This window comes from Python bivittatus, unplaced genomic scaffold (genome assembly GCF_059951505.1).
Source record: "Python bivittatus isolate LINGU-HERP-01145 unplaced genomic scaffold, Pbiv_v1 ctg000580_np1212, whole genome shotgun sequence".
Classification (NCBI taxonomy): Eukaryota; Metazoa; Chordata; class Lepidosauria; order Squamata; family Pythonidae; genus Python; species Python bivittatus.
In genome coordinates, this window is record NW_028277087.1 from 22,109,712 (window position 1) to 22,124,560 (window position 14,849).

A 14,849-nucleotide genomic window follows, 5' to 3' on the forward strand; every position below is an offset into this window, starting at 1 on the left:
TTCTTATTCTTATATATAGGCACCGACTCCAGTGGACCCTGGAGGCATCGAACTGAGGAAAGCCCAGAGAGCTACATGTACAAAAAGTGCCCTGACTTAGCTCAGTAACATTAGGAAGGGGTGGGTTAAAGCGGAGAAGCAAGATTCGTCTTTCCTGGAGGAGCTCGAGGCACCCCACGCAGCGCCTCCTTTTCCAAGCTGACACCTGCAACGAGAGGGAGGTTCGCCTGAGAAATGATTGGCCCAAAGTTACCTAGTGCTTTTCCATAATAAAACATGCCAGCCCCGAAGTTCAGTATCCACACCGAGATGATTCAGTCACACCTACTGACTTATTCCTCTCTCACAGACAAACGGGTGGTGGGAGGAAGCAAGCAACCCAAATTGAAAGGGAAGGCCGATCTTCTACTCCGGACAGCTGCCGCCATTTTGGTACTTTTCTGTGCGTCGTTGTCTAGAGAGACCTCTCTCGCCCCCCCGCCCCCGTTGCAAAACTGTCATCGGCGCCCCGGCGGTTCTGCTCTTCCGCAGCGCGACGGGACCCGCGGGGGGCGGGGGCGGGGGCGGGGGCGGCTCGCGCGCGCCGAGAGAGTGGTCGCCAGGATACTCCGGTAAACAGCCTCTGCAGCATGTCGCAGCTACAGTTTCTGGAGCTGCCCAAGGGAGCTTTCTTGCCCGTAAGTGAGACCCTGAATCTGGGTGCTTCTTAGGAGATGGCTTTGGGGCAAGAGTACGCTGGGAAATTGTTGCCCCGCGTCCCAGGACTTCTCAACAGGAGTCAGTTTGAGTTTGTTGGCAGTGTTGCCTTTTATTAAATGTCCACTAAATTAGCCCCAAAAGTCGGGTTTTTTTTTTTTTTTTGCAGAGGACAAACTTTCCACTGCCAAATGCCCTTTTATTTGGGCTGCCCTAATTTGGACAGCAGCAAAGAGGTATAAACTATATACCTTAATAAGTCCCACTGAAATTAAAAAGCTTTCTTCTGAACAGTCATCTTAAGGATTACATCCATGTTGGCATTTTTTGAAATAGGCGCAATACATAGTTTAGAGGAGTGGAGTTTTCCATTGTGTACTAATATAGAAGTTATTTTTTCTAATTCCAGATAGCTAACAGAGCAGGATTTTAAAGATACAGAAAGCCATACCTCTTTGCTGCTGTGCAAATTTGTGCAGCCCATATAAAACAGCATTTGGCAGTGGAATGTTTGTCCTCTGCAACCGCCTCCCCCCCCCCCGCCGGGACTTTTGAGGCTAATTTAGGACATTACAGTTGCAAGGCGAAGTCATGTTATGTGAGTGAAATCCAAGAAATTGTTGTACTGTGCTGCCCATACACCTCCTGATGTGCAGGCAGACTTTTTCTTCAAGATAATTAGCACATAGGCAGGTTGCTCCTATAAGGTTTGGCACTCCAGGTGATTGCTTAATATTCCTCTGTGATTGCACTAGCCCACATATTTTGCGTACTTGGATATAAGCATTTTTTTTAAAAAAAATAGATACTGTCTGATAAGTATCTAAACTGATAAGTCTGCACAGCTATTGTATGAACTCATTTAAGTTCTTGACTGCAAATTTGACATGTCAGCTATAGTTTAACTGATTTCTGAACTACTGTGTATTTTAAATATTTACAGTTGACCATAGTTAACCCTGGTTTGTGGTACTGGAAAGAAGATACTAGAACACTTGAATTTGCATGGTAAGGATTCAGTTGTTTCTCTGACTTTCAGCTTTATTTTTAAATGTACCATGTTTTTACACTGCTTCCAATTTACAAAAAAGCCTCACATATTATAAGCAGTGTATGGACCAAATCAACAACGAGCAATGCCAAAGGTATCAATCATCAATACTTCGGTGAGCTTCTTCTTTTCTCAGCTTCTATGGCTGAGAGCAATAGAAATATTTTTAACCCCACCTTTTCCAACTTGACAGCTTCCATATGTGTTGGATTTTTATTCTCATAAATCCTTCCATTGCCTACTGAATGTATTCCTGTGTGTGCAATTGTAAATCAGGGCTCATATTTTCTCAATTTTGGTAGGATTATATCTTTATCCCCAGATAAGCTGGTTGGTAAGAAAATATGTAGTAATGGCACAGGATACTTTAAATCAGCCAAAGAGTTATTCCCACATAATAATAAAAGTAACGCTCAGTTTCATTGTCTAGCGCCCTCTACTGCTCCCTTTACCTCCAGCCAGCATAAAGATCACTGTGCTGACTAGGAGCTATGAGTGCTTAGTCCAGTCCCTCTGAGGCAACCAGTATGGAGAATATTCTACTAATTTCATTTCGTAGTTGCATGCATTACTCTATGCAGATGAATTTTCTGTTCATCCACAGTTATTTGATTCTTTTATACTGCAGTGCCCAGCCTAAGGAAGAACCTAAGGAAACTAAGGAGAAGAATAAGAAAGGCAAGACCATCCACTTTCAGGAACTTGGAGCAAAGCCACTGGAGAGGTGATATTGTTTAGAAACCAACAGAAGGTCAGCTGTCCACCCACGGTTTGTAATTTTGGCAGTGGATGAGTCTCAGTTACAATGTGAGAGGTCCTGGGTTCAAATCCTGGGCAAGTACTGCCTGGTGGTGATGGTTCAGAAGATTGTCTGGACTTTTGAGGATGATCATTGCTCAGCATAGAAAGATATGGAAACTCTTTCTGATGTTTCAAATGGGTCAAGACAGCAGATGAATTTAACTTTCTGCGCCTGGCACTTTGAGGAGCTGGTCCAAGGCAGGATAGATGCAATGTGGACAAATAATCTGATACAGGGCAACCTCCTATGTGATCTTGCTCTGAGACAATTTCCAGTGATGGAAACAATAAAATGTTATGTTGGCCAACAAATAAAAATTGTCCGTAACTTTGACTCTGAATTCAAACTATCCCTTTTTTCTTGGGATTGGGGCTACCATTAGGTATATTATTAAAGGACAGAGGATTGGCAGTATACTATTTTTATCATTTGAGGACTGGGGTGGTGGAATCTGAAGCCATTTGGGTTTTTGTCTAAGGCATTACAATGTTATAGGATATACATTATTTGTTCCTCCTCAGTCATGAATGTGCTTGAGCAAAGTACTGGCTTGCAGCTATTTCTCAGTCTGTCAGAGAGCAATAGGAACCTACATTTTAGGCATTTTTGTTTCATATTATAGATAGCATGTACATGAATGGTGATCCAGTGTATTCTTGCTTAGAAGTTACTCTCAGAGAATTTCTGCTCAATTGGGACACAAGATGAAAAAACCCTGATGTTGTTCTGCCATTGGTCAAGTGGCTTAATGTATATAAAATGCTTCTGGGTCTCAGAATTCAGATCTCTGAGCTGATGATTGATCATGATTCGCCTAGACTGAATAGAACTGATTTTTTAAACCCATTTTTTGGCCTTTGGGAAGGATAGAAGAGTTAAAGCACCCATTTCTCTCTCTCTCTCTCTCTCTCTCTCTCTCTCTCACACACACACACACACACACACACACACACACGCAATTTCTTCAGATTTGGGAATGGAGGGAGGTTAAGAGGCAAAATAGGTGGCATAAGCCTCTGTGAAGGAAGGCGCAAAGGCAATATGCGATGCTCTAGGTTGAAAAACATTACCCACCTCTGGACTAAATTGAACCCAGAAAAAGATAGTGTTGGGCAGATAAAGAAGCAGGAAAATGCAGATAGGAGCCAGCTTGATTTTTAGTGTCCCAGGACTCTTGGTGTGGGGAAGAGATAATTTCAGTGTTATATACTGTGAATATCAACTGGCCTGTAAGAGTCAGGCTGGACAAAGGATATTCTAAAATCTTGCTCCTGAATCAGTTGACGGGGGCTACTTCTGTTGATTCCTTACATCCCAGTTTGGAGGAATAAATCATTTTCTATGTGTAGAAAAACTTTCTGTTTTATAAAGTTTGCAGTATTCTCTGTCCTCCCCTTTTATGCTAATTACCAGTAAGTTTTTTTTACTCCATTTTCATTTATGCAAAGGGTTCCTCACCTATATTATAAGAACTACCCTATACGTTATTGCGCACCATAAGCAAGTTTTGCATAAGTAGGGTATAGACTGAAATAGAAAAACTGACCTCAGACTTTCTTCATTGCCTTTTACAATCTACCCCAACACTACCTTAGTTTTCTATGAACTTGAGTTACCTAGAGCTGTTGTATGTTGTGCCTTTAAACTGATGTAACAACAAGCGCCTTATTCTTTCTTTTCATTGTAGGCCAAGTCATAATTTTTTTCGAAATCTGTTTACCTTGCATGCTTCTCCCCGAGAAGACAAATCCCCTCGGCCAATCAAGAGAGCACAGTCTGAACTCATAACTTTAGAAGATGTTAAGTGTGAGTAAGGGAAAGTGTTTGCACTGATTGACTAAATATCTATTTCAGCAGGTGGGAACACTGCCTAACCTGGTTGGGCTTGGAAACAAATCCAGGCCAGGCCCAGTTTGTATGTGGATGGGAAACTGTTTAGGAATTCCAAGGCTATAGATTGGACTGGCAAGTTGAAAAAAAACATCCTGAACAAAGGCAGTGACAAGCTACTATTGTACAGTACTTTTGCTAAGAAAACTCCATGGATATGACCACGTACTCATCAGAAGTTGAGCCTAACTTGAGGACAGTTTTACCTTTTTTCTTCTTAATACTATCCAGATTCCACTCATTTTGTTGCCATATCTGAAATGGTTTGAAAGATTTCTTACTTGTTTATGTGACATAAATGGCTTGCATCCAGTATACCTAAGAATCACAAAGAGATAGCATAGACATAACTTTTAATCCCAAATGAGTAAACTAGGTACTTTTCTGGATGAAAGACAAAATCATTTCTCAATATTCCTCTACAATAGAAGTGGGCACCCAACTTGTTTGGTCTTTGCCTCTTTCCTGCAGTATGCTGCACACAGATGAAGAGAGAAGGGAAAAAAGGAGAGAGAATAAGGGAGAGAAAAGAGAATCCTGGGTAGAAAAAACTGAGGGCACACACATTTGTGGCTTTAGCCCTACCCAACATTGACATTCAGCAGCAGACTCTCCAGTTGATTGCTTCTGTAGGAATGCTACCCTTCATAAAAATGGTTGCCTGCTTCTGTGCAGTGTAGATGGGAATAAAGAGCAGGTGTTCAACTGACAGGTGCCTGCCCTGCAAATAACTATAATTAAAGAGAACAAGAGTACCAGAGGGTAAAAGAAAACTTCTCTGTGTTACAGTATTATTATGGTTTCACTTTTTTGATTTTTATGGTTGGGCTTCTGCTTATGGTTTCATAATGCAGACTCATGGGAAGCCTGGGACAAATAAAAGAACATTCCTTAATGAATGATAATGCTTTCCCTAAATAATTTGTCCCTTTTCTCCTGCTTTTGGAATCTGGGGAAAATCAAGAGTAAGACTCAATTGTTACATATATTTTACTTTTCTGATTTCTTAATAAAAGTTTATTCTAATTCTCAAAAAGCATGCAAGGCAGTCCTCCCAGAATTGTACATTTGAAAATGTTAGGGGAAAACAGTGTGTCTTTATATTCCTTATTGATGTATCTCATTTTACTGTTTTGTTTCACTGGAGATTTTTTTTTTAAAGAAAGGATCATATCTCTCATTATCAAATGTACCAGAAATAGGAATCTATAATAAAAGTAGCTTAGTCCAAAGGATAGAAGGTCAGACTTAAACCTAGTTCAAATTTCAATTCATCTGTAAAGGTGTATAGATGATTTGGGAACAGTAGTTATTTCTAGGACTGTTTTCAGAAATGCTTTAGAACTCACTCAAACAGCATCTTTATTTATTAAAGCAGCCTGACTTTTTTCAAGCTTCCACAGTGACTGGATATGATGATAGCTGTAGTCTGACATATCTGGAGGAGATGAGTCTTGTCCCACGTACAGATTGGGGGCCTTTGGGCAAGATGCCAGCCCCTAACCTACAGATCACAGATCACTCATGGACACAGTTCTTGTACGGCTCTAAGACTGTAATAAACTGACCGAGTTTACCCTATAGATTTCATCATCTTACTTCTGCTGTCTATTTGTTTGGAATATTCTGTGAAGGGTGCTACTTTCTGTCCCATTTTTTAAAATGCTCGTTGGTTTAAAGAAGGCAGGTAAACAGTGGCATTTTGGAAGAAAATTAGGCCCAGGAGACTCTGGGCATTAGATTGGGCTTCCTGCAGAGTGGAGGGCCTTGGTAGGTGCCCCCAAATTTCTGCTACAGATGTCACTCCTGGAATGGTTGGATTAAGCAGGCTGGATAATTACACTTTTCTTTTCTTGTGAATGTTTTCAGATGCTGCTTTATTTCTGGCACATGAAGACGATTACCTTAACGTTCCTTCTTTCTCTTTAGTTATGAGGTACATATTGAGTATTTCTGTTATATGATTAGAAGCTTGTATGTTTTTGTTTAACAGGAAATTTAAATAAGAAGCTGTAAGTTAAGGCAAGTTGTTTAAATCCCATTTTCTCATTGTCATCTATCTGAATCCTGAGTAGACTATGTAACATGGACAAGAAGTACATAATTTTTTTCATGCTGATAGTCTTATTTAACTGTTGTATAGCATGCTGGGGACTGTACTCCAAAATTAGAGTGTAGGCAAAAGACTAAAACTGAATTAACTTAATTCATATCTACACTGAACTAAAATTAAACATAAGTAGTGTTATTCTGCTCCAGTGTTACATTTTTCCTTCTACCACGCTAAAAACTATAGTTTGATGAGCACTTTGGGAGGTCTCCAGGACAACCATCAAGGCTTTTGGGGGCTGCACATGCTCTGAGGCCTCAACTGGACATCTCTGGCAAATACAATTCCAAGATAGGAAAAGGGGTGAAAGGACAAGCCATTCCTGACATGAAGCAACTACTCTGGGAAATAATATCTGGCTTCCCCTTGATATGCTTTAGTGGAAAGGATTTTCCAGAGGGGTTGTTGCTTGCTTGAAGAATTCTTATGAACTCACTAGATGGCATGAAATAATGCTTATTTTAGCTCCCCATTTACTATTAAGAATATGAACAACTTAAAGAGTAGTAGTTGCGACAGTCATGTTTGCATATTCTGAAGTCTATTGATTTGTTTCTTTATTAATTTATAATTGAATTTATACCCTGCCTTTCTGTTCATTCCAACACTCAAGATGGCATACAACAGCAAAGATACAAAGTATAAAACAAAAGTAATAGAATTAAAATCAAAATTAAAATCAGTCAATAAAATAATTAACATTTAAACATTTGTGAAAAAAAATATTGTTACCATCATCCTAAATACTGGAAGCGTGGAAGCCAAACACATCTCTTAAGAATATGTTCCATAGCTTGAACAGGCTCTTTCCCATGTACCCAATAGCTGAGCTTTTGGCAGTGGGGACATCTTCAGAAGAGCCTCTTCCAGTAAGCTAAGTAACTGAGCAGGCTCATAGCAGGAGCAGTGGCCCCCAGTTAACCATTCCTTAAACTACTTAGGATGTAAAGTCAACACCAGCATCTTAAATTGTGACTGGTAGACAACTTTCAGTACGGGCATCATATTATCCCTGCTCTTTGTATTGGTTGCAGCCTGGCTGTTGCATTTTGCACAAATTACAGTTTCCAGACACATTTCAATGGTATCTCCAAATAAAGTACATCGCAGTAATCAAGATGGGGTATAAACAAGGCATAGATAACTCTTGTTAAATCTGACTGACTCAGAAAAGATCACATTTGGTACACTAGCTGTAGCTGTGCTAGAGGTCAAGTAACACTCCCAAACTGCAAAACCTCCCTTTCTGGGGGAGTGTAATCCTATTTAGACCAAGCATCACCTCAATCCAGCATCCTGTGTTTTCCTTACTAATAACACCTCTGCCTTGTTAGGTTTAATTACAGCTTGTTCTCCCTCATTAACCTAAGATTAGACAACATTGAAGGATACTGCTTGCTTCCTTGCAATTAGAAATTAGGGAGCTGTAGAACTGGGTGTCATTAGTATATTGATAATCTCCCACTCGAAAGCTCTGAATGACCTGCCCCTGGGGTTTCATGTAGATATTAAACAGCATAGGTGATAAGATAACCCTGTGGGAATACCATAAACCAGTGATGTCAAACAGAATCTTTCAGCCATCACCTTCTGGGCATATCCCAACAGGAGGGATCAAACCCACTGAAAAATGGTATATCAAGGCACAATCCTGCCAGACCACCCAGACGGTGGTGCTCAGGGCCACTGTACTGAAATTTGCCTAGAGGTCTAAGAGATAAGCAAGGCCGTACTCCCCCAACTTAGTTTGCGGTGTGGGTCATATAACCAACGTAACCAAAGCAGTCTCAGTGCTGAATCCTGGATAAAATCCCGATTGAAATGGGGTTTCACTTTTATCTCATCCTTCTTCCTTGTGTCAGGCAGCTGTGCCATGGCCTTTTGCAATAAACCTCTCTTTGGAACTCAGCACCTCACAGGAAATCAGGATGACTTAGAAAAGGTACTTTATTGCAGAATCAAGTAACTATCAAAAGGTGAAGAGCGACTCCTAAAAGGCTTAAAATTTGATTCATGCCTCAAGATCCAAATCTTGAGCTTCTTTCTCCTGCTCTAACCCTGAATTGAACCTGAAAGCCTATTGGGAGCCAATGCAGCTCACAAAGTAGTGGTGTTACATGGCGCACATGTAACTGCCCATGCCACTGCATTCTGGACCAGTTATAGCTTCTGGTCTTCAAGAGCCGTCCCATGTAGAGTGCATTACAATAATCTACATGGGAAGTGACTAAGGCATGAATGACTGTAAGCAGGGCCTCTCAATCCAGGAATAGGCACAATTAGCACACTAGATAGATTTGTGCAAAGGCAAGAAGATCTCCAAGTTAGGCACTAATTCTGTTTGGGAGAGTGGTACCTCATCTAGAAGTAAAGATGAAAGGTCCCCTAGCCAAGAGGGTCCTAAGACCCACAGCCACTTGGTCTTGCTAGAGTTAAGCTGAAGCCTGTTCCTCCCCATCCAGACCCCCACAACCTCCAGAGACTGGGAAAGAACCCTGACAGCATCACTTGGTTGGCCAAGGGAAGGGATGTATAAATCATGTATACAGGTGAAACTCGAAAAATTAGAATATTGTGCAAATGTTCATTTATGTCAGTAAGGCAACTCAAAAGGTGAAACCAATATATGAGATAGACGCATTACATGCAAAGTGAGATATGTCAAGCCTTACTTTGGTATAATTGTGATGATTATGGCGTACAGCTTATGAAAACCCCAAATTCACAATCTCAGAAAATTAGAATATTACATGACATCAATAACACAAGGATTGGAAATAGAACAATATCGGACCTCTGCAAAGTATAAGCATGCATATGTACTCAGTACTTGGTTTGGGCCCCTTTTGCAGCAATGACTGCCACAATGCGGCGTGGCATGGATGCTATCAGCCTGTGGCACTGCTGAGGTGTTATGGAAGACCAGGATGCTTCAATAGCGGCCTTCAGCTCGGCTGCATTGTTCGGTCTCATGTCCCTCATCTTTCTCTTGGCAATGCCCCATAGATTCTCTATGGGGTTCAGGTCAGGCGAGTTTGCTGGCCAATCAAGCACAGTAATCCCATGGTCACTGAACCAGGTTTTGGTACTTTTGGCAGTGTGGGCAGGTGCCAAGTCCTGCTGGAAAATGAAGTCAGCATCCCCATAAAGCTCGTCTGCGGAAGGAAGCATGAAGTGCTCCAAAATCTCCTGGTAGACGGCTGCGTTGACCCTGGCCTTAATGAAGCACAGTGGACCAGCACCAGCAGATGACATGGCTCCCCAAATCAACACAGACTGTGGAAACTTCACACTGGACTTCAAGTATCGTGCATTGTGTGCCTCTCCATTCTTCCTCCAGACTCTGGGTCCTTGGTTCCCAAATGAGATGCAAAAGTTGCTCTCATCAGAAAAGAGGACTTTGGACCACTGGGCAACAGACCAGTTCTTTTTTTCTGTAGCCCAGGTAAGACGCTTCAAACAACAAGACATTGTTTGTTGTTCAGGAGCGGCTTGACAAGAGGAATACGACATTTGAAGCCCATGTCCAGGATCCGTCTGTGTGTGGTGGCTCTTGATGCACTAACTCCAGCCTCAGTCCACTCCTTGTGAAAGTCCCCAACGCTTTTGAATGGCCTTTTCCTGACAATCCTCTCCAGGCTGCGGTCATCCCTGCTGCTTGTGCACCTTTTTCTACCACACTTTTCCCTTCCACATAACCTTCTATTGATGTGCTTTGATACAGCACTTTGGGAACATCCAACTTCTTTTGCAATTACCTTTTGGGGCTTTCCCTCCTTATGGAGGGTGTCAATGATGGTTTTCTGCACAACTGTCAGGTCAGCAGTCTTTCCCATGCTTGTGATTCCTACTGAACCAGCCTGAGAGACCATTTAAAGGCTCAGGAACCCTTTGCAGGTGTTATGGATTCATTAGCTGATTAGAGTGGGACACTTTGAGCCTAGAATATTGAACCTTTTCACACTATTCTAATTTTCTGAGATTGTGAATTTGGGGTTTTCATAAGCTGTACGCCATAATCATCACAATTATACCAAAGTAAGGCTTGACATATCTCGCTTTGCATGTAATGCATCTATCTCATATATTGGTTTCACCTTGTGAGTTGCCTTACTGACATAAATGAACATTTGCACGATATTCTAATTTTTTGAGTTTCACCTGTATACTGATGATACCTAAGCCATGCTGATGATCTTGCACAGTAGCTTCATGTTTATGTTGAATAAAAGTATTGAGAAAATAGAAATCCCATTAACACAAACTGGAACTGACCCTGGAGGAAAGAGGAGAACTGCTGCAACACCATGGCCTTCACTCCCAGCCCATTAAACTGCTCCAGAAGAATACCATGATCAATAATATCAGTGGTCACTGAGAGATCAAGGAAGGCCAAGATGGATGCATGAACCACATCCCAGTCCTGCCAGAGATTGACAAGTAACAGCAATGTCATCTCAGTCTTGTATCAGATCTGAAACCCAACTGAAAAGGGTCTAAATAATCTATTTCCTCCAGGGCCCTCTGAAATTGCAACCTCATCACCTTCTCAGAACTTTCCCTAGAAAGGGAAGGTTGGAGACAGGACAAAAATTGTTAAGGGCTGTCAGATCCAGCAGAGTTCCTTGAGAAGGGAACAGGCCACTGCTTCCCTCAAGGATGCATTCACCACTGCCTTGATCCAATCACACATCATCTCCTGGTTTGTTCTTCGTCTTCTTCCAACATCCCTCTAGATGTCTTTTCTGCCATTTTAATCTCCAGGAGTTTAAGCTCCTGAGCTCCCCAGACAAGAAACCATCTAGAAGTGTTGGGAGTCTAGTGGCATGCAAATTTAACAAACAAATAATAATGTCTGGGCAGGCACAATCAGATCCATGACCACTGTTGCCTTTTCACTGCAAAAGGTAAGGCATCAGAGTATTCTACAGCTGTGCACCACTGAACAACTGATGGGCAACACTTTGCTACTAGGTCTCCAAACTACCCAGTCAGCAGCACATTCCAGTCTGGCTCCTGGTCAAACATAGGCTACCCAGCACAGCTCAGGAGACCACTATGAAGACTGTGCCTGTCTCCTGTAGCCACTATAAACCTCTGCACACTCACTCACAGCTCAGAGGGGATCCAAAGACCCTCAAAATCTTCCTCCGTCCTTCCAACATCCACAAACTGTCATTGGTGTACTTCACCAATAACTTCTATGGTCTGTGTTTAACATTAATCAAGTCTCAGTGCCATTACAAAAACAAAACAAAACCCAAAACAAAACCCCCATTCCTTGTTTTCTATCTTTCCAGCTCCAACTCTAATACTTTGAATTTCATGCTAGTAAAAATAACTACACAAGGAAAAAAAATAGAAATCATAAAGTAGCCTGCTGGGATAAATAAGGGATCAGTGTGCAGTTATTTCATTTGCGTATGCTTTGACTCTATTATAAAGGTAGGGATGCAGAATCTTTTTTCTGCTAGTCTGTGCTTTAAAGAATGGACCAGGCCAAACAAAGAAGTGGTGGGGTCAAGGCAAAAACCACATTTAAATATAAATTACATTAAGATGAAGTTAAATAAATGCAGGTAATCTAGTTACTTCCTATTGCTTTAATAATGTTCACTTTCTGTCTTTAAAAATTAGAGCTTGGGGGAGTGGGTGCAGCTGGCAAGAGAAAGGGATCTTCAACGGTGTTTGGAAAAGTATTTTGGGAAAAATAGACAATCTTTTCTTGTTAACATGAGTTGAAATGGGTTGGGGAGGAAACAAATTTTGACGGATAGCTGGACTAGTGGGTTTGCTCTGATCTGGCATCAGTGTTTTGGGCAGGTGTATATCAGCTGGCAGTTGGGCTCCTTTTGACATAAATGTAGCAGTATTTATTTATTCATTCAATTTATATGGCTGCCCATCTCAAATTCATGACCCTGGGCGGCTAATAACAGTTAAAAACACAATAAATTGCATAACAATAAAAAACAACACTCACATAAGCAGCAGCTGAGGTAAAGAAAACCAGAACAACCAACACAAATCAACATAACCATTGTGTGGGCTCTTCCACACAGCCAGATCCCCAAGCTTGGTGACAAAACCATGTCTTTAAGGCCTTACGAAAAGGCCAGCAGGATCAGGATTAATCTAATCTCTGGGGGGATTCTGGAATACTGCTATTCTGGAACAGCATTAAACTCTTGTTGAAAAGTAGCCCCCTCCCAAAAAAGCTGGCAGGCAGGTGTGGTTGTGAGGTAAAGGGAAGGGGGTCTCCCATCTCATCTTTCTGCTGCCTCTTGGACCAATCAACAGTGGAATTAGTTTTAGATAGAGTTTTACAGCTCTTCTAAAAGAGCAGGAAGCCTGTGCTTAAACCGTTTTGAACACACAGCCAGAAGAGATGACACTTTCCCTGCTTTACTAGGCAATCCCAACCCTCTCTGTGGATCAGGTGCTGCAGATGATCCGTGGGAGAGGCACTTTACTGAGAAGCTCTAACCTGCCCCACAGATCGGACACAGCACTTGTACCTGAACCACTGGGCAATGAAGCCCACATACTACAACCACCCAGTGTAGTGGTCAGCCGGCCTGAGAGAAGCCGACAGGCCCTATTGGGGTAGCACGTGGAGCAGGAGGTTTTACTTCATTCATGGCCCTGACAGCAACTGCTAGATATTTTGGAGGCTACTTTTAAACAAGGGTTTACTGCTCTTTCAGAGAGTGCTGAACACATTTAAAAAGTTCTAAAAAAGTTGATGGGGGCAGCTACAGGTACAGTGGGAAGAGCCCCCCCCCACCACTTCTTGCAGTTGCTGCACCTGCCTGTCAGCTGTTTCTAGAACTATTATTAAACATTGGTATATCACTCTTCCATGAGAGTGCTAACCTCATGTTTAAATGCAGCCCCCAAAGGACTCTGGAGTGTATTCCCCCTCCACAGCAGGTGTCAGCAATCTTCCAGGCTGGCTGACAGGTGCTGGCAAAGGGAAGCCAATTCTTCCAACAGGCCTCCAGTCGCACAGTTCAGTTCTGCACAATCATTGACCTGGTGGGGAAGAAGTCAGATTCTCTCCTTCTCTTGCCTTTTCTCTGAGCCCTGGCAGGCTGGGGAACTGTTGTCAGGTCTGGCAGTGGTGGCAGGAGAAGTATAGAGAGATGTTTCTTTCCTCATTAGATCTTTGATTGCATAGAGCTGCTGGGTGAGGTGGAGAAGAGCTTATTTTGAAAGGACTGAACTCTCCCATTGCTGAAAGCAGAACAGCCCTGGAAGGCAGGATCCAGGAACAGAGGGGAGGGGGAGTGCCCTCAGCAGCCCAAAACAGCCAATGGGAGCTGGGTAGATCCCAGCCTCTGATGGCGTCATCAACCACATTGTCAGAGAGGCGTCGTACATTGTGTCGGGAGAAGAGGGAAAACACCTCTTTAATACTGGAACAGCTAAAGACAAATGAAAGCTGCATCCAGAGTGGACTCAGGATGAGTCAAAGGCAACAGATACATCTTTTAAAAATGGTTAGCAGGACATCTTTGTGCCATGGTTAGCACAATGTAAGGATGAGCCCTTAGTTTCACAGGTACATAACTTTTTTCATTCATTTTATTAATTCATTAATTCCTTTTATTATTCTCTTGCATTCTGAGCTGCAGTTGTCCATAGTTATGGTCAACACCAGATGGGCCTATAGATATGGACTGCTGCGGTTCATTGTGGCCTTGGTCTATCAAGGCTTTCCCATAACATTTTTAATAAATACATGAGGTAGAGGCTAGGATACTAGTCTTAGTCATGCTCATGCCACATACAGTGTGGCATTTCCTGCTAATGGTGAGAATAGGAAGTGTGCTGCAAGGCAACCGCAGGCCAGTTTTATCCCCAAATATGTTTATCCTATTCTGTGCAAGCTAGAATCTTTAATTTAGAGATTATTTTGCAGGTCAGCATACTCTTGCCTGTACTGTATCTGCTAGAAGGTGTATGCAATATACAGGCACACACTCAGGACTGGTAAATTCAAAAGAACCATTTGTCTTTTAGGGACCTCTTATTTCTTATTAAGAATTGCAATTTGATAGCAACTTTTGGAGGGGCTTTGGGGGCTGCATCCCAGTTTTCAGGCAAGGCCTTGGAGACATAGATTATGCAACCTCTATATCAGGGCAGTATGGATATGGGAAGTGAGATTTGGGAAGGGATTTGAAGAAAGAGAAGCCTCAGCACAAGTGTCCCAAGAGGCAATTCCAAATACACTATATAGTGACTAGCAAGAGAGAAGGGGAAGCGAATTTTGACAAGGAGGCCTTTGGATGGTA

General features: G+C 42.1%; 1 protein-coding gene and 1 long non-coding RNA gene across 12 annotated transcripts in view; one reads left to right on the plus strand and one right to left on the minus strand.

Annotated features, from left to right (window-relative positions):
- The first annotated feature begins 543 nt into the window (after positions 1-543).
- The window catches only part of PPP1R36 (protein phosphatase 1 regulatory subunit 36), a 33,088-nt gene continuing 18,782 nt past the window's right edge, over positions 544-14,849 (plus strand). For both annotated transcript variants that reach the window (XM_007435624.4, XM_088149760.1), the window contains exons 1-5: positions 544-677; positions 1,640-1,704; positions 2,376-2,471; positions 4,237-4,355; positions 6,309-6,375. In XM_007435624.4, the coding sequence (XP_007435686.1) occupies positions 630-677; positions 1,640-1,704; positions 2,376-2,471; positions 4,237-4,355; positions 6,309-6,375 (395 nt within the window). In that variant the 5' untranslated portion in view covers positions 544-629. The remainder of the gene's footprint in view (positions 678-1,639; positions 1,705-2,375; positions 2,472-4,236; positions 4,356-6,308; positions 6,376-14,849) is intronic.
- The window catches only part of LOC107326301 (uncharacterized), a 40,103-nt gene continuing 29,605 nt past the window's right edge, over positions 4,352-14,849 (minus strand). For all 10 annotated transcript variants that reach the window (XR_003085540.2, XR_003085539.2, XR_015797670.1 and 7 more), the window contains one exon: positions 4,352-4,757. This is a non-coding gene — a long non-coding RNA (uncharacterized LOC107326301). The remainder of the gene's footprint in view (positions 4,758-14,849) is intronic.